A 23998-nucleotide genomic window follows, 5' to 3' on the forward strand; every position below is an offset into this window, starting at 1 on the left:
TAACCCTAACCCTAACCCTAACCCTAACCCTAACCCTAACCCTAACCCTAACCCTAACCCTAACCCTAACCCTAACCCTAACCCTAACCCTAACCAGACCATCTTGAGGTTAGATGGACCTCATGCTGTCAAACCTGTAGGGTTTTTGGCGCTGCTTTAACAAATGGCTCTCCTTGAGCTCCTCTAGATGCCTATAACACAAACTCCAAAAACCCTATTCCACACCCCCTTGTAACCCTAACCTAAAGATCAAGCGCGTATCACATGATAGGTATTTGTTGTTAAATCTTCGGAAGCTGCGCGTCGCGCGCTTTAATGCAATCGACCGTCACCTCACATGACTTGCAAGCGTGAGTCGCTTGATTCTCACCCCAGCACACAAGTACGTTACTAGGTATGCAAGTCATCTCCATCGGCTTTCACTCGCACCTCGCTCGCCCTCGGGTGTTCTGCGCGCGCTCAGCCGCCGCGCGTCTCGTGCTGCATGCACAGCCACATGCGATGCGCACCGCGTGGAATTGAAGCACGTTCCTGGGAGCGAAGCCGCGCGGTGCACCCTTCCTTCCTCAGAGCGAGGCCCACGCTGCACCCTTCCTCCTCGCAACCATCTTAATCCCGCCCCCCTGCGACTCCTCGCGCCTTGACCTCGAGACTTTCACGCAAACACGCCAACATGACCATCGCCGCGCCGTTTCGAGACCTCACCGCGACGCCCAACCAGCCGCTCTCGCGAGTCGTCTTTACATCCGGCACCCGCGTTCGCATTGCCGCTCCCAGAGAGGTGGTTTGGCGGGTGATTACCGCGCTGGACGAGTATGCCGAGTGGAACAGCACGATGCGGAGCTTTGAGCTGGATGGCGCCGAAGCGGCACCTCTGCGAGAAGGCGCCAAAGGCAAGATGAAATGGGATGATGGCAGTGGAAAGCCGATGGAGGTGCCTGAACTCGTGAGTGGTGGTCAGCCCGCTTGGTGGCGCATTGTTGCCGCTGCTGACGCGATCGCGATCGCGATGGGACAGATCACCAAGCTCGCGGACGACGCGATCCAGTCGACGCTAGCCTGGCAAGGTCTGCTGTTGCCAAGCTGGCTGGGCATTGCGGAGCGAGTGCAGACGGTGTCGACGCTTCCAGAAGAGGGAGCAGCGGCGTGCATGGTCACAAACTGGGAATCCATGTCTGGGCCATTCGCATGGATCGGCTACTACCTGTTGGGTCTGCAGAGCAAGCTCGATCAAGGCAACGCCACGTACTGTCATGACCTCAAGAGCAGGTGCGAGGAGGTTTGGGGGCGCGAGAGAGTAGTATAGCGTGCACGCGTCACGCGCGACCAAGTCAAGGATGCATTCGTGCGAGCAGGGCGAGACAGTAGCGTGCGACGTCGCCAAGGCACATGCAAAGAACGCTCAGAGGAACCACGAGATACCAGCTCTCCGCTCATTCATCTCGCCACTTGTCAGGATCCGATCGGCGAGGTTCCTACTTGCGGCGTCGCCAGTTCCCATCCACCGTCAAACGAGTTGAACACCACACAACCCAGGTCTTCGCCAGCGCTGCGAGCGGAAAAGGGCAAAGCAAAATCAGCAAGCTAGCGGGGCGTGAAGCGTCTCGTTGATCGCACGCACGCGCCCACGCATGCAACCAGTGGAGGCGTTCCGGCAAAAGCAGGAATCGTATTGCCGCTGCTGTTGGCGGCGTCGCCCAGCGCCTTGCATCGCTGAAACCAAGCTTGTTGCGCCTCGGCGTACGTCCCGGGATACTTGGTAGCCGCTGCGTGCGCGAGAGGGAGCACGTCAATCGTCAAGCTCTGCGCTGTTGACGGACGGGACAGCACTCACTGCGCGCATTGTGCTTGGCTGCTGGGCAGGCTGGTGCCTGGGCGTGGGCTGCATTTTGAGCCGACGTCAGACTAGCAAGCAGCGCAACGCACTTGAGAGCGATAGAAATGCGAGACATGGTAGCAGCACACTTGATGAATAGGATGGTGACGCAACGTTGATGGACTGGTGCGAGTGTGGGAGGTGTGGGGTGGGGCGTCAGAAAGGTCGCGCTTTATGTTCGAGTCCTCGATAGCCTCGACGAAGCACAGAGGCGGGCAGCAAGATCACATCCAGTGTGCAGCTCGACGCTCCACGGCTTGGCGACACGCGCCAAGCGTTACATGAAGCGTCTTGTCTACCCGACACGGCCCGTCAGCAACGCCCTCTGTCGGCGGGACATTGTGCCTGCTCACCACGGGCCGACAACAACGCCATTCGTCGGCCGACCACCAGCAGCCCCTCTTATTCGAGGGACACTTTGCGACGTCAAGCCAGCTGACCGAACGGAAAGGCATGCTTTCGTCTGCGCCTCGCCTTGTCTACCCACTAGGAACCGCCCGCTTACCTCTTCCAAAACACGCCAAGGTACGATTCGGCAATCGTGCACGTCTGCCCAGCCCAAAGCTATCCGCCACGACGCGCCGCAATGCTCTTCTTCTGCGCACGTCCAGAGGCTGCGGGAAGAGCGAGGGCCTGACAAGAGTTGGATTGTTGTACTTTGTCGCAGCTACATCATCACAGATGTAGTCGCGACGCCTCGGGTAGGCACCGCTTGCACGTTGTCAGCTCCGCAGCATGGTGTTTCGAGTGTTGATGGATGCGCAGACGCTGGGAGCGCTAAAGCGTGAAAAATGACGCAAATGGCGCAGACCCCAAGATTCGGACCGGCTGGAACCTCGGTTAGCTGGTGTTGCGACCCACGTCAGGCGTAGAGTCGATCGAATAGCAAGTCGGAGAGCAGTGTCTTGCCTTTTCGTGGGCCCAGCTCAGCCTGCGCTCGTTGGCGGACCTGACTCAATGAAGCGATTGATGACCCCGCTCACGTTCATTCATAAGCACGTGTGTACCTACAACCCGTACTGTGTCGTATTTACCGCGAGCGTCTACAAACACGAATGCGTGGGAGTCGGCCCAGTCACGTGTGCGTACGTCTTGATCATGGCTACAAGTGCGATGCGCGCACGGTGGTGTTCACATGATGCTTTTCTTTTGCAAACGAGTCTCGCGATGTGTGCGTGATTCACTTCAAAGTCACGCGTGCGTGGGTCGCGCACAGGCTCTTCACGCGGCACACCCACGAATCTTTTGGAAACACAATAGAGCGATTGATACGGTGCAGCGCGGCAGACATCTCATCAAAGTACGCATCTACTATGGCATCGGTGTCCACCCTGCGTCACGGACCTGAGGACGACCCGCCGCTTGTTTGTTTGGCGACGTAATCCGTCGGCGGGGTTGCCAGCTCCCAACCGCTGCCTAGCTTCTCGAGGACGGTGCATCCATAGTCAGTCCCCGCGCTGTCCACAAAAGCGAGATCAGCGACAGACCTGCTCGACAATGTCTTGCACCATGACCACACTTACCCAATGTTGTTGCATGCAGCCTGATCTCCCTCAAAGTAAGCACCAATCGTATTCTGATCGCCGTCCAGTCCTTGACAGGTCAGTATCCAATGTAATCTCGCTTTGGTGTGATCTCCAGGGAATTTTTTGACGACTGCGTGCGCGAAGCGAGGGCATCAGCAGAGTCCTACGTGTCGCCGTCAGCCCACTCACTACGAAGACCTCTGACAGAGTCTGGGCATTTTGTCTTTGTCTCGATCGCTGCCGCGACCGCTTGACCAGCAAGCACAGCGAGACATAGGAGAGCGATGGGCAGGCGAGCCATTGTTGTACAAGGGGAAGCTTCGTCGGTCTTGGAGTATGTTGATCGGGCTGTGTGGCACGCGTCCTCTGCACGAATGCTGTGGAGCTTTGGTCAGCTTGAAAGAGCCTGAGATTCGTGGTGAAAGCAATGGAACGACTTTGTTGAACGTCGCTCTTTAAACTTTTGCCCTGCTACTCTCGGTGAGTACCACAGAAAACGTCGGGTAAGCCTGTAGAGCAACGTGCAGGCTATATGCTCACCGCACACGAGATCTGGCCCAGTAGTCAGATAGCTGTGTTGTCTGCGCCGGTCAAGGCGTGAGCACCGCCTTTCCACGGACGCCAAAGCGCGGAAAGACGCATCTCTACGCGAAGGCGCCAGCGTGCGAGGCGAGAAGGGAGCTTGATTGTTCACGTTGCGCCCCCAGCGGCGCTACCAACACCTTTGCGCCATTGTCTACCCACCGGGGACCGCCATCAACTCCCGTTTACCTCTTCCAAATCACGCCAAGGCACACAGCTTGCACTCGCGTCAGCCTGCAGAAGCCTCAAGAAACCACGATCTGGAAGCGGTCGGGCAGTTCATGCTCTGCAAATATGCACATGGCCCAAGTGCTACGGAGAGAAAAAGCGCGAGCCACCATGCCAGTCTCGCACGCCTCTCAGCAAACACTTCGCACAATTGTCGACCCGTATGGTGAGCGAAACAAAAGCCAATCTGTTTTTGCAGTCATGGTTGCGCTTGGGCTAGCTCAATCGCATGTCTGCAAAGCGTGGCCACTAATACTCCTCACAATCGCTGCACGCATCAAGGGGAGCCCACTGGATGCAGATCGTGTGAATGCCTTTGCCCCCAATGGCGCGTGGGGCAGTGTGCGCATCTTGTACACGGGCAGATTGTTGAGGGAGCGTCAAGGATGGGCAACGGTAGCCAAGCAACATATCCTAGGATAAAGACTTTCTTCAATTCGCTCTACACGACATTTCGAGTGACGAGATTGTGCCAACTGCATTGAAACCGCGAGCATTTCGCTCTACACGGCATTTCGAGTGACGAGATTGTGCCAACTACATCTAAATCTTCTCACGGCCAATGATGACCACTTCCCCGTGCTGTGCACCGAACTCGGGTAAAGTGGACTTGCCGGACGGCGTCGCCAGCTCCCATCCGCTACCTAGCTTCTCGAGTACTTGACATCCATAATCCACGCCCTCACTGTGGTAGCGAACGCGCCACGTCAACACTGTCGCGCCCACGAGTGTCGTGTCGTTTGTCGCGAGACTCACTCCGTATTGCATCCTGCTTCTGTGGGCGTTCCTTCGTAGTAAGGAAAGAGGGTCACCCCACTATGGGGGAGCGCCTTGCAAGTCTGGATCCAAGCCTGCTTTGCCACGTAAAAGTCGCCAGGATACTTCTTGACGACTGTGCGCGCGGGTCCATCAGACGTGCCTACAACCTTTGCGCAGCGCGTTTGTACTCACTCCGTACCTGATCTTTGGCGGCCGGGCAGGTCGCGGCCGTCACAGCTTGACTAGCAAGCAGAGCTAGGCACAGGAGGGCGATGTAGAGGCGTACCATGTCGCAGTGGATTAGACTTGTGCGTGCGTAGGATTGTGCTTTGGACCGTGGTCTTTTGGTGCGGAGCCGAGTGTTTCTGAAGGTGCAGCGTGGCGAGTCAAGCGATAGACTACGAAATGTCGCCCTCTTAAGCTGCTTCCTTGCTGGCGCGAGCGCAGGGCGTCGCACAATGCCTGTCCGCGACTGTTCGAGGAGATTTTGGGGGGAGAGTGCCAAAAGGCGGCTTGTCTTCGTCAAGTGGAGCGTCCCGAGGACTTTATTGTTCGAGTTCAGGGCGCGCCAAGGGCCGTGCTCGCGCTCTCGCTGGGCGCGCCGCTCCCAAAGGAGCCAGCCGACTCGAAACATGCGCAGCCTCTTGTCCGTGCAATCGAACGCACACTTGTCTCCAAAACACCAAAGAATTGTATCGACCTCGGAGAAGACGGGGAGGGAGCCTGGTGTTGCGCCGAGATACGCGAGGTTCCGCGCGTCTACTTCCACGCCGACTCGGTGCCAGACGAATCCGTCGCAAAGTGATAGATAGCATGCGCAAGATGAACGTTCACAACAGACGCGAGAAGCGCTGCGCGGAGGATCAACAGGGTCAAGACGAATGCGACGCGGGCGTGCAGACATTTGCTGGAGCAGAGTTGACTTGCCGTGTCAGCAATCCTCTGCGCAGATCAAAACACCATGCCGGTCCTTCCGACGGGGCTGCGGAGCGTCCGCGGAGTGTGCTCGAGCTAGACGGGCGCTCCTGCTAGGATTGGCGCTGGACGCGCACACGAGCCGTGATTAGCGCGACCGCGGATCGACGTGGTGCGTTGAATCGGATTTCGTCACGCGCGCACCACGGGCCTGTTGGAGAGCCGTGAGATGAGTGATCTTGTTGACCGTTTGAAAGGTGCTGACACGAAGCATGAGCATCTGCCGCTCCCGAGTAGAGCGTATTTTGATGTTTGCGAGTGTGTTGTTGCGCGTCGCGCAGAGCATGGGCCTTCGGGCATTTCGCGGAGACCACTCGTGGATATATAAGACGACCCCAGCGTTCGTGCCCCTCACTGCAATAGGAAGCACCCATCTCGAATCTTGAACTACAAACCAACATGTTGCGACTTGCTCATTTCCTCCTCTTCTTGACCGCCTTCTCCGCCTTTGCATTGGTGCTGGCCGCCGACTGTCCAGATGCCGACGACGGAGGCTGGCGCGGTGAGAATGAGGACATGGGCGCCGGCGCATCGTGCCGTCTCTGCTCCGTGGCGGCTCAAGCTGATGATTGCGACTACCTCTCCCTAGAACTTTTCAAGTATCCCGGCAACGTCCAGTCGGCTTTCGGAACTTGGAGTTCAGAGTGCAAGAGCGTCGCGAATGGTAAACCCGAGACTAGAGGGGACAGCGTGTATGCAGAGGTAGCTTGTCGAGGCCCGTGCGTATGCAGGAGATCATCATTGTGCTCACGAGCGCTCGACTGACGACAGATTCCTCCGACTCCACGCAGCACCGGTCTGGATCTGGGATGCACAGTCTACTCCTCTCTGGATGCGAAGAATCCCTCTGCGTGGATCCTGACCACCCCCTGACACGCATCACACGCGTGAGCAGACTCGAAACCACATCGAATCCTTTCAAGACGACGCGTGTCCCCACGCCTCGCTGTGCTCTCCGCCGTCACCCTGCTACGACACCAACAAGACTGCCAAATTGAAGCGTATTGACGGTCGCTGTGAGCTGCGCAGAAGCTTCCGCCACGTTCAAAATCATAAAGGACGTGTCTTGAGGTGCAAGCTCATGCTCAAAGTGCTCTTTCAGCACCATGGTCAAGGGCGAGTTGCGGTACGGGATGCGTGATTGCCTCGAAGCTCTTGCGCGAATGACCTCTTTGAGGGCGAGCAGGTCCGTATTGATCTGTCGACCTTCCTGACGTTCCAGAGATGTTTGCGGTGCTGCAGCGACGCTCCCAGTTCCAGTGGTGCTCCCGGTAGTGCTGTATTCTGCCCCAGCTAGATCCACAAAGACAAGCCTGGTACCCGCTACCGGCGCACCGACCGATTGCGCTCGCATCTTTGCATTCCCGAGGAGATCCTCGACCGCTCGCTTTGCTGCATCCAGTCTATCCTCGCACCCTGCTTTCTCCGCCTCGGCCACATCGATTCGCTCCTGATCAATGGTGTACGCTGGGTTAGGCTTGTAGCCCTTGCCATCCTCGTCGACGATCATTCCACGCATCTGCTCCTCGATGTAGACATCCGTAGCGCGTTTGCCCACGGGAACCAGTTCGGACTCGCGCTGAATCACGAGCTCCCTCGCAGCGATGAGATCGCGATGCACAATCTCAAATTCCAGAAATGTAACTTGAATTGATTCTCCTTTTATTGTTGTGTGCGCGCAGGCAAAGGCCAGTACGGCTGCATATGACGTATAAGTGCCATTTTTGAAATACGGCTCATTTGGCCTGACCACCAAATTGGGGTACGTCCATATATGCCGTTGTCTCCGAATATCATATGCACTCATCTCCGAATAGAATGCGCCAATTTTGAATCACGAATCGTGAATCATGTGAATCACGTGAATGTGAATCAAGATTTCACTCAAGATTGAGGAGGAACAGACTCAAGACTCTTGCTGCGGTAAGCACAGCTCACAGGCGGTCCCCGAAGCAGCGATGGTCACGATCGGGCTGTCGACAGCGGAGATTTGGAGGCTAACAAAAATCTCGAAGAATATGACATTGCGACGGGGGAAGGGGGAGGGGCCAGCACGACAAGAGTCGTGAGTGCGCTCTCGCTCGCCTTCACCAGCTCAGTAGACTGGGTGAGGAGGCGGCTTGGAGATGCCGTCATGCTGCTGCGGCTCTTCGAACGTGGTCATGACCCAGACTGGCTGACCGTTCGCCACGTTTTCGTTGAGCTTAGCGAAAGCCTTGCAAGTGAAATCTCGATCGCTTCTGTGATGGGACAAAGGGCTTCATAAGAGGGCGTGCCGAAGCGTCTCCGCCCCCAATCAATAGAGGTCACGCACCTGTCTAGACACTTCCAAAAGGGATACACGATGGGCTGCGCATCCTTATCGCCCATGTCGTGAGGTACCATGGCGCCGCCGGCATCGTAGCAAGCTGTCAAGAGGGTCTGTTCAGAAGCGAAAATGTCCACTCCTGATGGTCCTTGAACAATGTCTGCGGACGAGGTAGATGCGAATGCGCGCGGTCAGCTTCTTCATTTGACCCCGTGCCCCTCTAAGACTCACTTCTGAAGCCTTGGTATCCGGCAGAAGGGCACTGCGGAAGCTCGCCCTTGAGACCCTTTCGCTGCAGTTGAGCTTTCACCTGGTGCGTAGCTGCAAAGCAGGACAGCAAAGCAATGAGAGCTGGGAGCTTGCAATGCGCAATCATTGTTTGACGGTAAGAGTGCGGTTGCTGGATGAGAGAAAAATGGGGGGGGGCGGGGATGCGGGGGCGCGTTTGGACGGGGAGAGCGCTGCTGCGCTATTTAACGTCGTCGATGGAGCGCGGTGCAGGTGCACTCACTCGAAACTGTGACTCTGACTGGTCTCTTGATACGTCCGTCATCGGTACGCTCGTTTACGCTCGACGCTGATCAATTTGTTAATCGCTGCTAATGACGAATGGACGCCAAAATACAAATAAGCGCGCCACTGATGGAAAGCAGACACGCAATCAACACACCGGGCGCAGACACCCGTTTGAATGGGCGCAAGCTATAGTGAGCGCAACACACGCGCCATGCGCAGGTCGGCTCGTGCCTCTTTGCATGCCATCTGAAGCTCCACTACTCAAGACTGTGCCAGGTCCGAGCAAATGCAATCTACAGTTGTGAGTCAGAGTGCGACAGTCAGCGCAGAGATGAAGCACATCGAGTGCATCACATGACCAACACAAAGGTGAGTGGTGATCTGCGAATCGCGCGCGCTCGCGGAGCCGCAGTGCATGCCTGACGCGCTTAGTTTGGATCCGCGAATTAAAGTCACGCCTGGATTTGTATTTGGACCGAGCAAGTCCAAAAGCGGCATCCCGGTGGACAGATTTGGCGCTCGAATAGCCCGAATCCGATTCCCAAATCACCGCAATCAGGTGCGACGAAGTGGGGATTGCGCGTCGATCACACCTTGCAATTGCGCCTCAACCAGCAGCCAGCACCGCGTGCTCGGATCGAGAAGATGAGTGCGTGCGCGTGCGCGTGCTGAATCCCGAGACTTTGCCTCGCTATACCCGACATGCGCGCAGCACCTCATTCGCGGAATTTGGCGGCCACGAACAGATCCGCTGTCATCTTCACTCCCCATGAACCATCGCGCATCGTCAGCGCAGAGTCTGTGAATCACGAATCGTGAATCGTGAATGTTGAATCATGCATGTGAATGTGAATGTTCCGCGAGAGTCAAGTCCGTTGGTGGGGGTGAGTCACGAGTCTGCATGCATGGGTGTCGCGCGCGCGCGCAGCTTGTGCGCGTCACGTGCACAGTTTGCATGGATGCAGAACTTGGCCCAATTCACGCCAAATGTGAATCACAATCTGAATGTGAAATCTTGATCATGAGTTTGTGTAAACCAGCTATCGCGCGCTCGGCGCTCGCTCCCTTTAGCTCCTGCCCCCCCCCCCCCCCCCCCCCCCCCCCCCCCCCCCCCCCCCCTTGTCCTCCCTCACCCCCACCCCCACCCCCACCCCCATCCGCAGCATGGCCGCATCGCTCGATCGTAGGCGTGCCAACGGACCAGAGACGTACGCTCCCCGCTACGTCTCTTCCTCTCATTTCGACTCTCTGCCCGACTCCTCGGGCGGCGCATCGAGCGGCGCATCAACCTCGACGGCACCCGCTGTCGCGCGCGCATCACCACCGCAGCAGCAGCAGCAACCATTCTACATCGCCTTGGGCACCTCACCGCAAGCATCGGGATCGAGCTACGTCGAGGCGGACTGTTTGAGGCTTGTATGCGCAGTGTACGGACCCAGGCAATCCAAAGGTCGCGCTTACAATGCCAAAGCCGAGCTGAACGTAGAGGCTCGTTATGCACCCTTTGCGTGCGCCTCGGCTGCTGCTGCTGCTGCTGCTGCTGCTTCTTCTTCGGGATCATCCAGTCATCGTCGCCGCAAGCCGGGAAAGGATGTGGAAGCAGCAGCATTGAGCGCAGCGCTGCAGTCCGCGCTTCTGCCTAGCATTCGCGTAGAGCTGCTTCCCAAAGCGACGATCGACGTGCACGTCACCGTCATCCAGAGTCCAGCGGCGGCAGGAGGAGGAGGTCAGAGGTGGGACGATGCGCTTTGTCTACCTTGGGCTAGCATAGCAGCCAGTGCAGCCATAGCGCATGCGGGCATCGAAATGTGGGCATTGGTGGTGGGCTGTTGCGCAGTGAGTTGCGAGTTGCGAGTTGCGAGTCGCGGGAGCACGAATGTCTGTGTGTCACAGTGTCCCGCGATGGGCATCTCTGACAGGCTCGCCCCTCCAACCGCGCCAGTCCATTCCTCGCAATCCAGACGTGCCAATCGAGGTGCACCCGCATGGTGACGCGTGTTCACCTCGACAATCCAAAGCCATCGTGACGCTTAGCACCATGCCGAGTCTTGGAAGCGTGACGGCGATGGAGATTAGCGCCTTGGGAGGAGGTCAAGCGGCCAGCTTGGAAGAGGTGGACAAGGTGAGCGAGTGGTTGCGAGAGTGCGAGAGTGCGAGAGTGCGAGGGTGCGAGGGTGCGAGAGTGCGAGAGTGCGAGGGTCCGAGGGTCCGAGAGTGCGCCTGCGCGCGCGAGATGGTCCATCGCTGAGAGGCCCGCACACGCACACATTCGCAGGCCATCGCCATCCTCACAACGACAAACGAGTCGCTACATTTTACAGTCGCGCGGGCGCTTCAAGAATCGCACTCGGCCAGAGAGGCAGCGCGATAGACGTCACAAAGTCCCAATTTGAATGTCATCTTCATTGCACGCTGCCAAGCCGCGCCCGCGCGCATTCAAACGGAATTTCTTCGCGCGCCGACGCCGCGCTTGCGATTGTGATTGTCGGCAGCTTCGGCTTCGAGTGACATGCCGGTGGGGAGAGATCCTTCCTTTGCCCAGCCGGCCAATGCTGCTCTGCTAGCCTCGTATCCGATTTGTTGCACCTCGTTGAACTGCAATGCGGGCGCGCGTTAGCAAGTCCGTACCAAGGGTGATCAATTCGCGACCACTTACTCGACCGAATTCCATCTGGACGCGCGCAGAGAGAGCGCATACGTGTCAGCCGCGGTCGTCGCGACGTCGCCACCGTCGCCACCGCCGCTACTCACCGTTCCGAAACCTTCCACAGGCATGCGTAGGTAGAAGCAACCCGGCGTGCTCTTTGCCTCGTCCAGCGTCTTGACCGAAGAAACGCTGTCGGGGCGTCGGCGTGAGCATACTCGGTCGCGCCACCGCGAGCATACTTTAGGCACAGTCGCGAATGCCGCACTCACTAGGTCAATCGACCCTCTGCTCGCACGTAGAGCTCCATTCAGCGCGATCATCGCATCTCGCCATGACACACCACAACTCACGAATATCCGTAATGCTGGGAATATTTCGCGCATCGCTCCACGGGTTCCACTTGTTGAGCAGCACCCACCAGCCCGAAAGTGTGTCGCCATAACTGCGCGGCGAAGTATCGTCCTGTCACGCGCGCGCGCGCGCGGGCGTCAAGTCGTGCACGCCGCACTCGCAGCCCTCTCGGTCACTCACAATGCTTCCAACGTCGACGGCAAACACATCGTGCGCTCCCATGGCCATCATGACGCTGACGGGTAGATTGTCCATGTATCCACCATCGACGAGCATGTGTCCATCATCTACCAGCGGCGGAATGAGACCTGCCAAAGTCATGCTTCCTCGAATATACCTCCAAGCGTATCCCGTCGTGTGCACCTCCATCCTGCTCCAAGTGATGTTGGTGGTGTTGCAAAAGAAGGGCAGCCACATGTCTTCGATGTGCGTGTCGGATAGCGCCTCTGTGGTGCGCGCGCGCGTGCGTGCAAGCGTGCGTGCGTGCGTCAGTCAGCTCGTGCAATGCTCTACGCGCACGCACGCACACTCACTAAAGACTCCGCGATTGAACTCGTGCCCCGTAGTGTAGCTGACGACGGGATACGTCAAGTCGCTAGCGAAGCGCCACAAGCTAGCCATTCTGCCAGCAAACTTCTTGACGCGGCCAAACGTGGTGACCATTTCGGCCTCCTTGGCGTACAGACCGCCCACGAGGCTGCCTATGCTGGTGCCGCCGACCATGTCGATGGGGATGCCCCTCTCTTCCAGCGCCCTCAAGAAACCTACATGAGCGCACCCTCGTGCACCTCCTCCGCCCAGCACCAAACCTATGCTCTTGCCGCACAATCTTCGCGCTAGCCGCGCAAAGTCGGAAAAGTGATGAGGACGACCTGGAATAGCGCCGCGAGATTTGCCGCTGTACCGATGCAGGCTCGTCTCGAGTTTCGCCTTGAGCGTGCGCAGCGCCTTGACAGCTCGCGGATCGCTCGCGGCGCCACTAGCAGTCGAGCCGCCGGCGGAGCGCGTAATGCCTGGCAGCTCGACGTGATGATGCGCATGAATCCACGGTCGAGACTGTGGTGGGTGTCGGCGCGAAAACCGTTAGCGCGCGCACACACGCACACACGCGCGCGCTCTCCACTCACCTTGAGCCACGCTCGCGTAGCGCCTGGCGGGACGCTCCTCTCGGGATGCAACAGCACCAGCTCCTTTCTCGCCGTCGTCTTGATGCCCAGCAAAAGCCTCTCGTACTCTCCCATGCTAGGATCGTCTCCAAAGCCGACAAGGAGCACGCAGTCTGCCTGCCTGATGCTGGTCTGAGCCCAAGGAGAGCTGACGGCCGTATCGACGACGTACAGCACCAACCTGTACCGCTGTTCCTGCTCGGCCAGCCAACCGGCCAATTTCAGCTTGCCCATGCGGTTGAACGCGTGTCGACCCAGCACGCCCATCACGCTGCTCTGATTCAAAAACGCCGTGGGACCTCCAATCGTATCTTCGAAGGCGGCCTGAAGTCGGTTGGCAAAGTTGGTGATGGGCACTTCGCGCGTGACAGGAACGATGGCGACCGTCTTGAGGTTGAGATTGTTGCGTCCCAAATCGGGCAAGCCGGGAACGGGCGGGGCCGTATGCAGAGCGCCTCGTCCGCCGCGTTCTCGTTGACTCGAATTCAGCTCTTCGCGCACACGACGCGCAATGATGCGAGACATTTGAATCGTAATCGTCGGATGTCTCATCGAGATGGCATTGAAAAGCGTCTTGCGTGTGGTGCAAAAAGGTCAGCTGCTATGCAGCGCACGTGCCACGCACGCACGCACGCGCGAACGCACGCATCACGAGGAACCCACTCACCATGGGCATTCTTGCCAGCTCGGAATCTCGAATCGCGTGCAACGTCTTGCGTCGCACAGACCGCGTCACGACGTCTAGCTCTCCCACGCTATCTCCCTGACCATACTCGCTGATCGAGTCCACTCCCGCTCCACCGCCCCGCTCCGTAATGGCTCTCAATCGACCATTGATGACGACGTAAAAAGAGTCTGACGCTTCGCCCTCGCGGTAAATCACCTGACCCGCATTGACAGACTCCCATTCTAGTGCCGAGTCGATCTGCAAGACTGTGTGGAGCGCGTGCGAGGGAGAAAGCGCGCGCAAATGTCAAAAGCGCGTGCGGGGAGTGTCGTCGAGCGAGCGCGAGCGCGAGCGGCGCGCGCGACTCACTTAGCGGACTCAACAAGCTCAAGAGCCGCTTGCATAGAGTGAGCAGCACGATGGGTCGGCGCTCCATGACCCTACCAAGCGCCTTGGCAGGAAGAACGCCCACGTACGTGTCCGTCTTGGCGCGTATATCCACGTAGCTTGGCGCACCCAGCAAGCTCGAAAGGTAGCCCGCAATGCCTCCTCTTCCCACGCTAAAGATGGCCCGCTGATCCTTTGGTTTGTCTTCAGGTAGACGTACGTGATCCGTCTGCTGCTGCTGCTGCTGCTGCTGCTGGTACTGCTGCTGCTGCTGCGCAGATCGAGCGCGCGCACGTGCACGTGCACCAGATGCCGTTCCGTCCAGCGCGTTTCCAATGCGATCGGACTGCGCAGGTGCTCCTCGTCCAGCATCTCCCGAGCGCGAGGGTGCAGCTGTCGCCCTAGACGCCGACGTGGCGCCGCTTCTCTGCCCATTCAAAGGCGCTGCTCTTCCCGGGAGCTTGGGCTTGGGACCTTGCTGCTTGTTGTCCTGCACACCTTGCGTATCCGCGTCGTCCGGCGGCACCACGACGTCGAGAAAACCATCAATGACGTAGAACAATCCAGCAGCGGCATCTCCAGCACTGGCGAGCACGCTTCCAGCTGGAAAGAACCTCACCTCCACCTCATTCTCCAGCTCGACGTGATGAGGACCCAAAGCGCTGCTGCTCGCGCCCGTCACGCTGCTCTCCTCATCATAAGCCATGGCCGCATCGAGCATGCTCAGACTGCTAAAGGCGCTCCTAAAGACGCTCCTCTGAAGCGTGTCTGCCGGATTGATAAACGGACTAGCAGAGAGCGATTGACCTGGACTTTCCGTGCCGGGACTCTGTTGCTGCATGAGTCCAATCGATCTAGCAATGCATCCCATCACTGCGTCTTTCAGATTGAAATCCGCCAGCGCGCCAGGCCCGAAACCACCGGCAAAGGAGCCCGAGTCGCTTCCAGCACTCTCTGCACCCACCGGACTCGCGAGGCGCGCATCCGACAAGGAGCTCAAAGAGAGCATATCCAAAGTCGTCGCATCCGAGCCTTTGATGGCCGTGCCGCGCGAAGCTGCTCGAGGGCGCGCACTCGTCGAGACGAGGTAGGATAGAGGACTGCCAGGTCTTCCGCCAACTGTGCCCCCTCCTCCGCCTCCTCCGCCTCCCCCAGCGCCATCCTCGGTGCCTGTCATGCTTAGCAGATCGCCAGGTCCGACGCTGGTTCGACTGGTGGGCGTGCGCAGAGGCGGATCGGGATGTCCCCAGGGCGTGCGAGCAGGATCGACCCTTGCCACAGTATTCCTCTTTGGCGTCTTGGCCTTTTCCGTGCTTTCGCTCGCTCCGCGCCTCCAAGCCGAGCCGCGAAAGTAATCTCCTTCCTCGTCGTGCGGATCATCGCCAGGTGGCGTTGCAGACTCGCCGCCGCTCGGCATCCTCGCCTGCGCATCGTGCTTTTGAGGCTCGGGTAGGAAGCGCTGTCGAAGACGCTCCATACCTCCTTGCTCGTAAAAGGCGGCAGGCAGCGTAAAGCACGCGAGCTCATTGATGTGTTTCTCCGTCCTCATCACTTCCCTTGTCAAGCCCAGATACTTGTGAGCCGTGTGGAACGTAACTCGCGAGAGGCGCGTGAGAATGACTGTGAAGCAAGCGGCCGCCCGTCCGCCCGCGCGCGTCAGTGGACGTGCCCCATTCTACACACGCAAGAAGCTCGCTCGCGCTCACCCTGAACAATGTGAGCTGCTGCGTTGGGATACTTTTTGGTCAGTCGCTTGAACGCGTCGGCAGGTATGACTGCCAGAGTCGTATCCGTCACCGCTCTAGCCACCGTTCCCACGCCTTCGTGATGCATGTAATGGCTCGGCTTTGCGCCCTTTGATTCGAAGCCGCTCAGGATGCTTCCAGGCGTGTGAGGACCATTGCTCGCTTCAGCAAAGGTGGAATTGGTAGCCGTAGAGTGCGCTCGACCTCGGTCTGCTAATAGTGGTGGCGAAAAGCTGGAAGCGACGCTTGCTCTAGCCTGCGCTCGAGCAAAATGTGGAAAGGGAGCAGAGGCCTGAGCAGGAGGTAGTAGATCCTGTCCACCCGGCACATCATCGTGAACCGTGCTCGTCTCTTCGTCTTCGTCTCCTTGCACCACGGTAGCATCATCCGTCCCGCTGCTAGTCTTTCCTCGCCTCTGCCTCGGACTAGCGCGAAGCGCATCGATGCCGTCTAGACGCTCCACGGCCACGGACGAGCTCATGGCAGACGGCACGTTGCGCAGCGCTGCAGCGTTGAGCTGCAATTGGTCGCCACTCGGTCGCAAGGGCGGTGCAGCTTCGTCTGACGGGTGAGATCGATGAGCATTGGTGCGCCTTCGCGGACTATCCGTCGCATGACCCGTGGAATGCGCGCTGGAAGCGTAAGAGCCGGGTGCGCCACCGGCACGCTGCGTGCCAGCAACATTTACGTCCTCCCCTTCGCCCGTGCCGAAGCCCACCTTGACATCCTCTGTGAACAAGCTGAGAATGGTAAAGAGCGAGCTGAGGGTGCCTCCATTGGTGACCTCGTTGAGCAGATGATATCCATTGCCCTCATCCTCATCCTCATCCTCCGACCATCCGTTTGCTGCTCTGCGAGACTCGCGGGCGGGCGGGGTGGGCGCATACACTTGCACCCTGCCGTCGATGACAATGTAAAAGGAAAAGTCCGAGTCGAGGGAGAGCGTATCGCCGGCGATGAGTCTGCGAGTTTGGAGATGACGCGCCAACTCGTGAAACACCTGGATGAAATTGGCGCGCTCAGAGAGGGACTGGACTGTCTCCGCGCGCAAATCCGACGCCCGCGCTCCTCCTCCTCCTTCCACCACTCACTGGCTTTTCGAGGAAACCAAATATGCGAATGGCTTGCAAGAACTCGTCGAGATAGTTGCTGAATCCATTTCCCCTACCATCATCATCGTCATTGGCTCCCACGTCCGGGTGAAGGTTGAAACCTTCATCCTTTGCGAGCGGCACTTCTCTCAACCTCTCGTACCTATTGAGATGTCTATACCTCAGCCAGACGAATGCGGCGACAAGACAAGCGAGAAAGAGCAGAGCGAGGCTTGGAAAGTTGAGCTGAAGCGTGAGACTGTAGTGCAGCACGCTGTAGATGGCGCTGGGAAGGGTGACGGATGCGAAGCGGACAGTGGCGGCTGTGAGGTGAAGCGAAGCTACCAGCACTTGACGCATGCCGTCCAATAGCGCTGCGAGGGGATTCAGCGTTGTCGTGGTGGTGTGATGTGTGTGCGAATGTGGTGATGGAGTGGAAGCGTAGGCCGTGCCCAGACAGCAACAACAGCATACAAGCAACCCCACGGCCGCCATCAGCGTGCGACTCGACCTGCTCATCGTTGGCCGTGGCCCTTGCCCTTGCCCGTGCCCGTGCCCGTGCCCGTGCGATGCTGTCGGCTCTATCGCGAGTTCGGGGGGCGGGCGGGAAGCTGTATTTGGCAGCCGTGCGTGACGCAAAGCTGGAGATGACCGCCGTTCTTCACACGCCGCCGCAGCCCGATAGCTCGTGGTGGTCTCGACACGAGTGTGGGGTGACAATCATGAATCGTGAATCTTACACGCGGGGGCCGTGTCGAGCCCATGGCATGGCATGCACCATACCGACGCGCGTTTTGCGGTCACGTGCGCGCGCGCCAGTCATCAATGAGAATGAGTCCCGCGATCTGATCTTTGAAGCAAAGATGAGCCGCGGCAGTCGAGTCGTGGCGATGCATGGCAGCAGGCGCGCGCGCGTGCTGCGTGCGTACTCACGACTGTATGTATAAACTGGGGGCATGCTGCACACGAGCGAGTCGCGCGCGCGCGTGCCCCTTGGCATCCAGCAGCAGCAGCGGCAGCAGCAGCATCCACGCAAGCAGCATCCAGCATCCACGCAGCATCCACGCAGCATCTTCCATCCCTCACACTCGCCACACCAACATCAACACCAACACCTCTTCCAACACTCACATCACCATGCGACTGAACGAGAGCACCATCATAGTGGGCGATGGAGTGCTACTGGTGCCGTACAGAAAGGAGCACGTGCACAAGGCGAGTCTCGCGAGTTCCGAATCGCTTTGCTTCCCTCTCTCTCTCTATCTCTCTCTCTCTCTCTCTCTCTCTCTCTCTCTCTCTCTCTCTCTCTCTCTCTCTCTCTCTCTCTCTCGCTCGCGCGCGCTGATGCTGCTGCTTGCTGATCGATCGCGTGCGCACAACATCAGTAGTATCACGAGTGGATGCAGGATGAAGAGATGCGCGAGCAAACAGCGTCGGAAGCTTTGAGTTTGGAGGAAGAGTACGCCATGCAGCGTTCCTGGCACTTGGACGACGATAGTGAGCGCCGAACCGGCCCGCTTCCCCCACTCTTTTGCTCCACACGCAACCCGCCCTTCTCCCCTGACAATATCGCTGCCCCCCCCCCCCCCCCCCCCCCCCCCCCCCCCCCCCCCAAAAAACCCGCCCCCCCCCCCCCCCCCCCTTCCCTTCCCGGGACGTAGAATTGACATTCATCGTGCTGAGACGACGAGCTGGCGCGTCCATCTCTTCGGCGCGAGAGGCGCTACACGAAGCTGAGATGGTGGGAGATGTCAATCTCTTCCTTTCGCTAGACGACGACGAGGGTGCGGCAGATGGTGCGGGTGCGGGTGCGGGTGCGGGTGCGGGTGCGGGTGCGGGTGCGGGTGCGGGTGCGGGTGCGGGTGCGGGAGAGGCGTGCTTGGCAGAAGTGGAAATCATGATAGCGGGTGAGGCAGCCCACGGCGCGCGCGCTTATACCCTCCCCCTCGTCATCCTTGCTTTTGGCAGGCAGGCAGGCAAGCAGGCTGACTCGCAAGCACCGCGCTGCCTTCTTTCAGAACCTCGAGCCAGACGACAAGGCTTGGCCTTCGAGTCGCTCTGCCTCTTGCTGCGCTACGCCACCACCACCGCCTCCGCCTCCACCTCCGCCTCCAACAGCTCATCCCTCTTGCCCCTCGCTCCCAGCGCATTCAGAGCCAAAATCGGGCTGAGCAACGCCAAGAGCAGAGCTTTGTTTGCCAAGTTGGGTTTCGAGGAGCACAAGGTGGTGAAGGTGTTCGAAGAGGTGGAGCTCAGGTGGACAGGCTTCAAACATCACAGCGGCGCTACAGAAACGCTGCGATTGCTGCATTGGCCGCGAGAGGAGCACGACGAGTAGCAGCACGACGAACAGGGAGGGAGCTACAAAGACGCGCGGCTACTCTACGATTCCCAGACTCGCCACGCTGCCGCTCAGACTATGATTGCCCTCCTCCCCCTCCTCCTCCTCCTCCCCCTCGTCCAGATCAGCCGCCCACTCTTCGTCCCCCTCCTCTTCCTCCTGCAAGGGTATCAGCGTCTCATCCGCATCTCGCGTTCCTTGCTCTGCCCCAACGTGCTGCTGCTGCCGCTCCACCATCTTTTCCTCCCCCTCCTCCATCTCGTCCACCTCGCTCTCCGCCAAACTCTCCGTCTCCGCCTCCGTCGCGCTGTCCATGTCCGTGCCCATGTCCGTCGTCGGAGGCGTGTCCAGCCCTGCCGCCGCTGCTGCCGCCCTGCCGCTCCCAGCAGCAAGTCCACGCAGCGCAGGTGCATTGCCGAAGCGAGACTGTCTTCTAGGACGAGCTGCGGGGCGCGGATGCAAAATCCAAGTCTCTCTACGCGGCATGAACGCAGATGGGCTGCTGCTGCTGCTGCTGCTGCTCCACTCTTCCTTGGAGAAGGAGGGACATCCATGCACGCGAGCCAGCTAAAGTTGCGCAGGCGTAACCCGCGCAGCGGCGTAAGGAATCGGCCGTCACAGGCGTCAGCGGGGGGTGCGCTCCCGTGTCTCGTGCGTGCGTGCGTACGGGCTCACGTAAGACTCACGCAGTGCAGGACGAGTCGGAGGAAGGGATCGGGACAGATCCAGACGAGGGCGTGGGGCGCTCTCGACTTTTCCAGCAGCAATGCGGGCGCGGGCGCGGGCGAGGGCGAATCCGATTTTTGCCCCGACTGCTCTCGTCGCACCGCTGTGCTCTGCTCTGCAGCACCGATCAGCGTCCTGGCAGATGCGGGCGCCGCATCTTTTCGACAAATGTGCACATCTTGATGCAACCATTCTTGTAGATGCTCCGACGCCACCAGAGCGAACGCTTGCGCTGGTCCTACATCCCTCGACGAGTCCGACGCAACCGTATCAAACGCTTGCGTTGGTCCTACATTCCTCGACGAGTCCTCCGTCGGCACCATCTGCTGCTGCTGCTGCTGCTGCTGCTGCTGCCGCCGCTCATCGTCTCGACGATTGTCGCTCTCCACAAGCGTCATGCGCGCACCCAAGCCCAATTTCTCTCGAAGGAAATACTTTGCCTCTCTGATGGAAAGCGTGTACTGACCAGCTTTGGCATCTTCCAAAGCTTGAGAGATTTGCCTCGAATCGGGACCAAGGTCAGGCGGTCCATCAGGTCTGCGTCGTGATGATGACGATGATGATGATGCCGCAGTAGCCGACTTTGACGTCTTGCTCGTGTGCGGATTGAGAGAGGAGGGAAGAGGATGGTGGGATGGACGAACGGGATTGGGATGAGGCAGATTATAGTCTGATGGACGGGGCGCTGCGATGTGCGGATTGCCGCCCAGACGAGCTGGCGTGTGCGTGTGCGTGTGCGTGTGCGGGGGGGTGCGCAAGGGGGGCAACGTGGGAGATGAGGGGTTGGGGAGTGCGGCAGGGCTCACGAGTCAGTCTGCGTGCATGGCCGCGTCTCCTTGTCGCTGCGACATTCACAACCTCTTTCCTCCCCCCCCCCCCCCCCCCCCCCCCCCCCCCCCCCCCCCCCCCCCCTCCAAGCACCAATCTTGACGCGGCCCCCACCCACAACAACTCACCATTCTCCGCCCTCCTCGTCTTTCGCTTGCCCACGCTTCTCTTTCCTTGTGCTGCGCCCATGCTCGCGCCCGCGCCGCCCGTCGATCTGCTGCTGCTAGTCAAACCTGCGCCGCTGGCCGAAAGATTGAGGTTGCGCAGTCGAGGATTGATGAGCAGAGCAGGCATGGACATCGCTACTGGACCGTCTCTGGACGACGACGTCGACGTCGACGAGTCGAGATGATCGGAGGTGGTAGTAGCAGCGGTACCATGCACGCTCTGACCCGTCGAGGTCGAGGTCGAGGTCGAGGTCGAAGCTGCGCCTTTGCTCGCCTCCTGCTTCATCTTCATCAGCACATCCTCCATCCAAGCCTCCTCATCCTTTCCCAAAACGCTCATCTTCAAAAATGCGCCGGACGTAATTCGTATAGGTGCGGATGGATGATCGAGGGTGCGGTGCTTCGGAAAGAAAGTCGATGATGGGCGTTCAAGCATGCATGCAGTCATGAGCGTAAAACATTCGCGCCGCGGCCGCGCACCACCCCCGGCCAACTGTGGAGGAAATGCGCGAGACCCCCATTCACGATTTTGAGGTCTACATGCAATCACGCGCGCTCGAACGGATCTTCTCGGCCGAGTCATGCGCGATTACTCGAGGCGATGCATGCGTGTATACAGCTCCAGAAATGCGGGGACCCCCACGCTGGCGCGCACAATCAAGAATCAACGCTTGCTCAATCCACACGCTCATCGCTCCACTTCCAAGAAAAACGCTTCCACAATGCAAAGAAAAAGGAAAAGAATGTGCGTGCGAGAAATGTACATGAAAGGTGGAGAGGGGGGGAGGCGAGGCACGACAACGACAACGACAACGACAACGACAACGACAACGACAACGACAACGACAACGACGGGGGAGTCGATCACCGCGCAAACCCAACAAAGATGGCCAAGGCAGCAGCGAGAAGGCTGGTGACGAATCCGAGCACAGTTGGCCAAAGGAGCACCTGAAACCTGACGCTGATACCGTCGAGGGGTGTGCTTCCTCTATACTGCGCCTTGAAGCTGTGCAAAGCCGCATAGCTCCTATTCCTCTGATTTTCCGGCTCCGAAACGCGATAGGGAAGGGTGACGTGGTAGGCTTCGTCGGCGTACGTTTTAAAGATCTGCGCAGTCACGTTGGACAGGTACTCTTCCAACGTGGCCAGGGTGTTTTGTCCGCGCGCCAAGGTGCCAAACTCTCCCACCGTCACATCTTGATTCGCTTGAAGCAGCTTGGTAGCGTCGAACGCGAGTGCTCGTCGACTGGCAGCCCAGAAATGCCCACGATTCGCAAAGAAAAAAATGTTAGCGTCATCCCGTTTCATGAGCGCATTGGTTGCGCGCGCGCGCCCGCGCTCTGGCCTCACATGTTGCTCTCCATGAGCGTATCCGCATGGCACGTGCTTCCATTGCGAGCCATGCAATCTCTAAAAGGTCTTCCAGCAACGCTCGAAGCGTACCAACTCAAACTCAGATCGAAAGCCTGACTCCAGCTATCCAGCGGTGTGGGCCAAGAGGAGAAGTTTTGCAAGGCTGGCGCCCAGCCCGCGCTCGTGCCTTGATGCCACTCTCGCGTGCTGTAGCGCGACGAGCGATCGGCACGGGAAGATGGAAGCAGAGCGGCAGTGTTCATGTCCACTTCCAAATCTGTCAAAGGTACGCTGCGCAGCGTGCATCCGAAAGCTTGCTGTGGGAAATACACAATCGGGGGGCGTATGGGCACTCGGTGCGTTTTGTGAGCATTCGATCCGCGAACCCCGCGCACGCGCTGGCACTCACGACGTTCCAATTGGTGTTTGCCACATCGCTCTGGTTGAAAGCGCTAAGGTCCACGCGCAACAATTCTCCCGTATTGCCCCTCGCATCGTAGATCGGCGCGCAAAAGGGATTTCTCTCGTCGGAAATGTGATAGAACCAAGCGGTGCGGGGCAAGTTTGCGAAAAAGGTGCCGTTCCAGTGGTTCAGGATGCGCGTGTGCGCATTGGTCGCGGTCTGGCAGGATTGGAAAAAGACGTCGTCGGTGAATTGAAAGGTGACGTCTTGAGGTGTGGAAGGTAGTGATCCTGCCGAGGGGATGGGCACTGCACGACTCGTCATCGTAAAGTTGAGCCGAAGCGAGGGGCTGCACGGAAGGGGGTGTGCGGAGCGCCCGCGTCAGCTGCGACGATGCACAACTGCATCCACGACTCATCCCCGCCCTGTCGACGGACGCGACGCACCCCTGATCTGTGTCGGGAAGCAAGCCGACCAGATTGGTCACCGTCATGTTGACGTCGTCTGCCATGCCGCAATCCACGACGACGTCGAATCCAGCCACCTTGGCAATCCCTTCGAAGCGATCGCTTTCGATGGGCGCATCGTGCAATCGATAACCCGTCAAACCCATTTGCGGCTCGTCGGGCGTCGCAAAGTTGTTCGCTCCCCATCCAGCGCTGCGACGAGGAAAGAAGAGGGGAGACTATCAGCATGGCAGGCCTTTGCTGGTGCGGTTCGGAGTCTCACACTCACACTGCTGCAGGAAAGCTGCTTAGGAGGCTCGGAGCTGGCGCATTCAGCCGCGGCCCATCGACGAGAGCTGTAGAGATGTTGGCGTACGGGTAAAAAGTCGCATCGGCTACGACTCCGGTGGCTTGCGTAGTGCTCCTTTTGGCCAAATCTGCGCCCGTCGCAGCATTCTGCAGCGAGAAGCTGAGAGCTGATCCAAAGCAGAGGGCAGCGACGACGCTGAGAAGGAGGTAGAGCGGGATCAAGATCTGCGTGTGGGGGTGGGGGCGGAGTAGGCAGAGGGGGTTGAGTGGGGAACGATGCTGATGCATTTGAAAGCGCATGCCCGCCAAACCCAACTTACGCGAAACACCACGGATCGCCTCTCCATCACATGACTGTGAATGGCCGAGCGAACGTTGGCGGGCACGCGCTGCAGCCACGCAGCTTCGAGCCTGAAGGCGCTTGCGTTGGATCCCAGCACGACTCGCTTGTCCAGATCCACCGAGCGGGTAAACGTCCAAGCCGCAGCGCCGATCAAGAGGGCTTTGAGTGCAGCGCAAGCGAACAGTCACAGTCACAGTCACGCACGCGCGCGTCAGTCTCGCACGGCACCATGCAAGCACGCTCCACGACGCCCCCCCC

At 59.0% G+C, this 23998-nt stretch overlaps 13 protein-coding genes across 13 annotated transcripts; 5 read left to right on the forward strand and 8 right to left on the reverse strand.

The window, feature by feature from the left end:
- Positions 1–673: 673 nt before the first annotated feature.
- IE81DRAFT_350570 (hypothetical protein) lies at positions 674–1306 on the forward strand (the record flags this gene model as incomplete). Its single annotated transcript, XM_025516562.1, has 2 exons — positions 674–946; positions 1019–1306. The coding sequence occupies 2 exons, from the start codon at positions 674–676 to the stop codon at positions 1304–1306; spliced, it is 561 nt and encodes a 186-aa protein (XP_025366141.1).
- Positions 1307–1452: 146 nt separating this feature from the next.
- On the reverse strand, positions 1453–1952 carry IE81DRAFT_350571 (hypothetical protein; the record flags this gene model as incomplete). The annotated part of the gene is made up of 3 exons (XM_025516563.1): positions 1453–1549; positions 1622–1766; positions 1835–1952. 3 exons carry the CDS (start codon positions 1950–1952, stop codon positions 1453–1455), a joined length of 360 nt encoding a protein of 119 aa, XP_025366142.1.
- A 69-nt stretch (positions 1953–2021) lies between these two features.
- IE81DRAFT_58099 (hypothetical protein) lies at positions 2022–2838 on the forward strand. Its single transcript, XM_025517461.1, has one exon. It carries the CDS (start codon positions 2158–2160, stop codon positions 2662–2664), a length of 507 nt encoding a protein of 168 aa, XP_025366143.1. The 5' UTR covers positions 2022–2157; the 3' UTR covers positions 2665–2838.
- Positions 2839–3056: 218 nt separating this feature from the next.
- On the reverse strand, positions 3057–3703 carry IE81DRAFT_332652 (hypothetical protein; the record flags this gene model as incomplete). Its single annotated transcript, XM_025515326.1, has 4 exons — positions 3057–3118; positions 3221–3333; positions 3400–3469; positions 3592–3703. The coding sequence occupies 4 exons, from the start codon at positions 3701–3703 to the stop codon at positions 3057–3059; spliced, it is 357 nt and encodes a 118-aa protein (XP_025366144.1).
- A 1052-nt stretch (positions 3704–4755) lies between these two features.
- Positions 4756–5260, reverse strand: IE81DRAFT_332653 (hypothetical protein; the record flags this gene model as incomplete). The annotated part of the gene is made up of 3 exons (XM_025515327.1): positions 4756–4897; positions 4969–5104; positions 5164–5260. 3 exons carry the CDS (start codon positions 5258–5260, stop codon positions 4756–4758), a joined length of 375 nt encoding a protein of 124 aa, XP_025366145.1.
- A 1085-nt stretch (positions 5261–6345) lies between these two features.
- IE81DRAFT_350574 (hypothetical protein) lies at positions 6346–6819 on the forward strand (the record flags this gene model as incomplete). The annotated part of the gene is made up of 2 exons (XM_025516564.1): positions 6346–6665; positions 6738–6819. 2 exons carry the CDS (start codon positions 6346–6348, stop codon positions 6817–6819), a joined length of 402 nt encoding a protein of 133 aa, XP_025366146.1.
- Positions 6820–6907: 88 nt separating this feature from the next.
- On the reverse strand, positions 6908–7753 carry IE81DRAFT_350575 (P-loop containing nucleoside triphosphate hydrolase protein; the record flags this gene model as incomplete). The annotated part of the gene is made up of 1 exon (XM_025516565.1): positions 6908–7753. The coding sequence occupies one exon, from the start codon at positions 7751–7753 to the stop codon at positions 6908–6910; it is 846 nt and encodes a 281-aa protein (XP_025366147.1).
- A 288-nt stretch (positions 7754–8041) lies between these two features.
- Positions 8042–8630, reverse strand: IE81DRAFT_350576 (hypothetical protein; the record flags this gene model as incomplete). Its single annotated transcript, XM_025516566.1, has 3 exons — positions 8042–8186; positions 8261–8414; positions 8486–8630. The coding sequence occupies 3 exons, from the start codon at positions 8628–8630 to the stop codon at positions 8042–8044; spliced, it is 444 nt and encodes a 147-aa protein (XP_025366148.1).
- Positions 8631–9917: 1287 nt separating this feature from the next.
- Positions 9918–11290, forward strand: IE81DRAFT_326983 (hypothetical protein). The gene is made up of 3 exons (XM_025514968.1): positions 9918–10606; positions 10713–10892; positions 11046–11290. The coding sequence occupies exons 1-3, from the start codon at positions 9935–9937 to the stop codon at positions 11139–11141; spliced, it is 948 nt and encodes a 315-aa protein (XP_025366149.1). The 5' UTR covers positions 9918–9934; the 3' UTR covers positions 11142–11290.
- IE81DRAFT_326984 (hypothetical protein) lies at positions 11151–17537 on the reverse strand. Its single transcript, XM_025514969.1, has 12 exons — positions 16825–17537; positions 15695–16733; positions 13971–15608; positions 13602–13867; positions 12896–13507; positions 12302–12824; positions 11949–12214; positions 11768–11879; positions 11687–11702; positions 11522–11606; positions 11427–11441; positions 11151–11365 (listed from the first exon to the last, which is right to left on the reverse strand). Exons 1-12 carry the CDS (start codon positions 17341–17343, stop codon positions 11207–11209), a joined length of 5250 nt encoding a protein of 1749 aa, XP_025366150.1. The 5' UTR covers positions 17344–17537; the 3' UTR covers positions 11151–11206.
- Positions 17538–17961: 424 nt separating this feature from the next.
- IE81DRAFT_335759 (hypothetical protein) lies at positions 17962–19162 on the forward strand (the record flags this gene model as incomplete). Its single annotated transcript, XM_025515458.1, has 5 exons — positions 17962–18039; positions 18213–18321; positions 18486–18608; positions 18711–18731; positions 18843–19162. The coding sequence occupies 5 exons, from the start codon at positions 17962–17964 to the stop codon at positions 19160–19162; spliced, it is 651 nt and encodes a 216-aa protein (XP_025366151.1).
- Positions 19163–19201: 39 nt separating this feature from the next.
- Positions 19202–21226, reverse strand: IE81DRAFT_350580 (hypothetical protein; the record flags this gene model as incomplete). The annotated part of the gene is made up of 3 exons (XM_025516567.1): positions 19202–19732; positions 19852–20606; positions 20848–21226. 3 exons carry the CDS (start codon positions 21224–21226, stop codon positions 19202–19204), a joined length of 1665 nt encoding a protein of 554 aa, XP_025366152.1.
- Positions 21227–21750: 524 nt separating this feature from the next.
- Positions 21751–23744, reverse strand: IE81DRAFT_350581 (hypothetical protein; the record flags this gene model as incomplete). The annotated part of the gene is made up of 6 exons (XM_025516568.1): positions 21751–22132; positions 22237–22556; positions 22649–22991; positions 23089–23301; positions 23378–23622; positions 23718–23744. 6 exons carry the CDS (start codon positions 23742–23744, stop codon positions 21751–21753), a joined length of 1530 nt encoding a protein of 509 aa, XP_025366153.1.
- Positions 23745–23998: the final 254 nt, after the last annotated feature.

This window comes from Ceraceosorus guamensis (assembly GCF_003144195.1).
Source record: "Ceraceosorus guamensis strain MCA 4658 unplaced genomic scaffold IE81scaffold_158, whole genome shotgun sequence".
NCBI classification, from domain to species: domain Eukaryota; kingdom Fungi; phylum Basidiomycota; class Exobasidiomycetes; order Ceraceosorales; family Ceraceosoraceae; genus Ceraceosorus; species Ceraceosorus guamensis.

Coding starts and splice junctions, on each gene's coding strand:
- IE81DRAFT_58099 (XM_025517461.1), top strand. CDS start 2,158: ATGAAGCGTCTTGTCTACCCGACACGGCCCGTCAGCAACGCCCTCTGT.
- IE81DRAFT_326983 (XM_025514968.1), top strand. CDS start 9,935: ATGGCCGCATCGCTCGATCGTAGGCGTGCCAACGGACCAGAGACGTAC. Junction 10,607..10,712: donor TGGTGGTGGGCTGTTGCGCA/GTGAGTTGCGAG, acceptor CAACCGCGCCAG/TCCATTCCTCGCAATCCAGA. Junction 10,893..11,045: donor GCTTGGAAGAGGTGGACAAG/GTGAGCGAGTGG, acceptor ACACATTCGCAG/GCCATCGCCATCCTCACAAC.
- IE81DRAFT_326984 (XM_025514969.1), bottom strand. CDS start 17,343: ATGAGCAGGTCGAGTCGCACGCTGATGGCGGCCGTGGGGTTGCTTGTA. Junction 13,508..13,601: donor AGCTGGCAAGAATGCCCATG/GTGAGTGGGTTC, acceptor ACCACACGCAAG/ACGCTTTTCAATGCCATCTC. Junction 11,880..11,948: donor CCGTCGACGTTGGAAGCATT/GTGAGTGACCGA, acceptor CGCGCGTGACAG/GACGATACTTCGCCGCGCAG.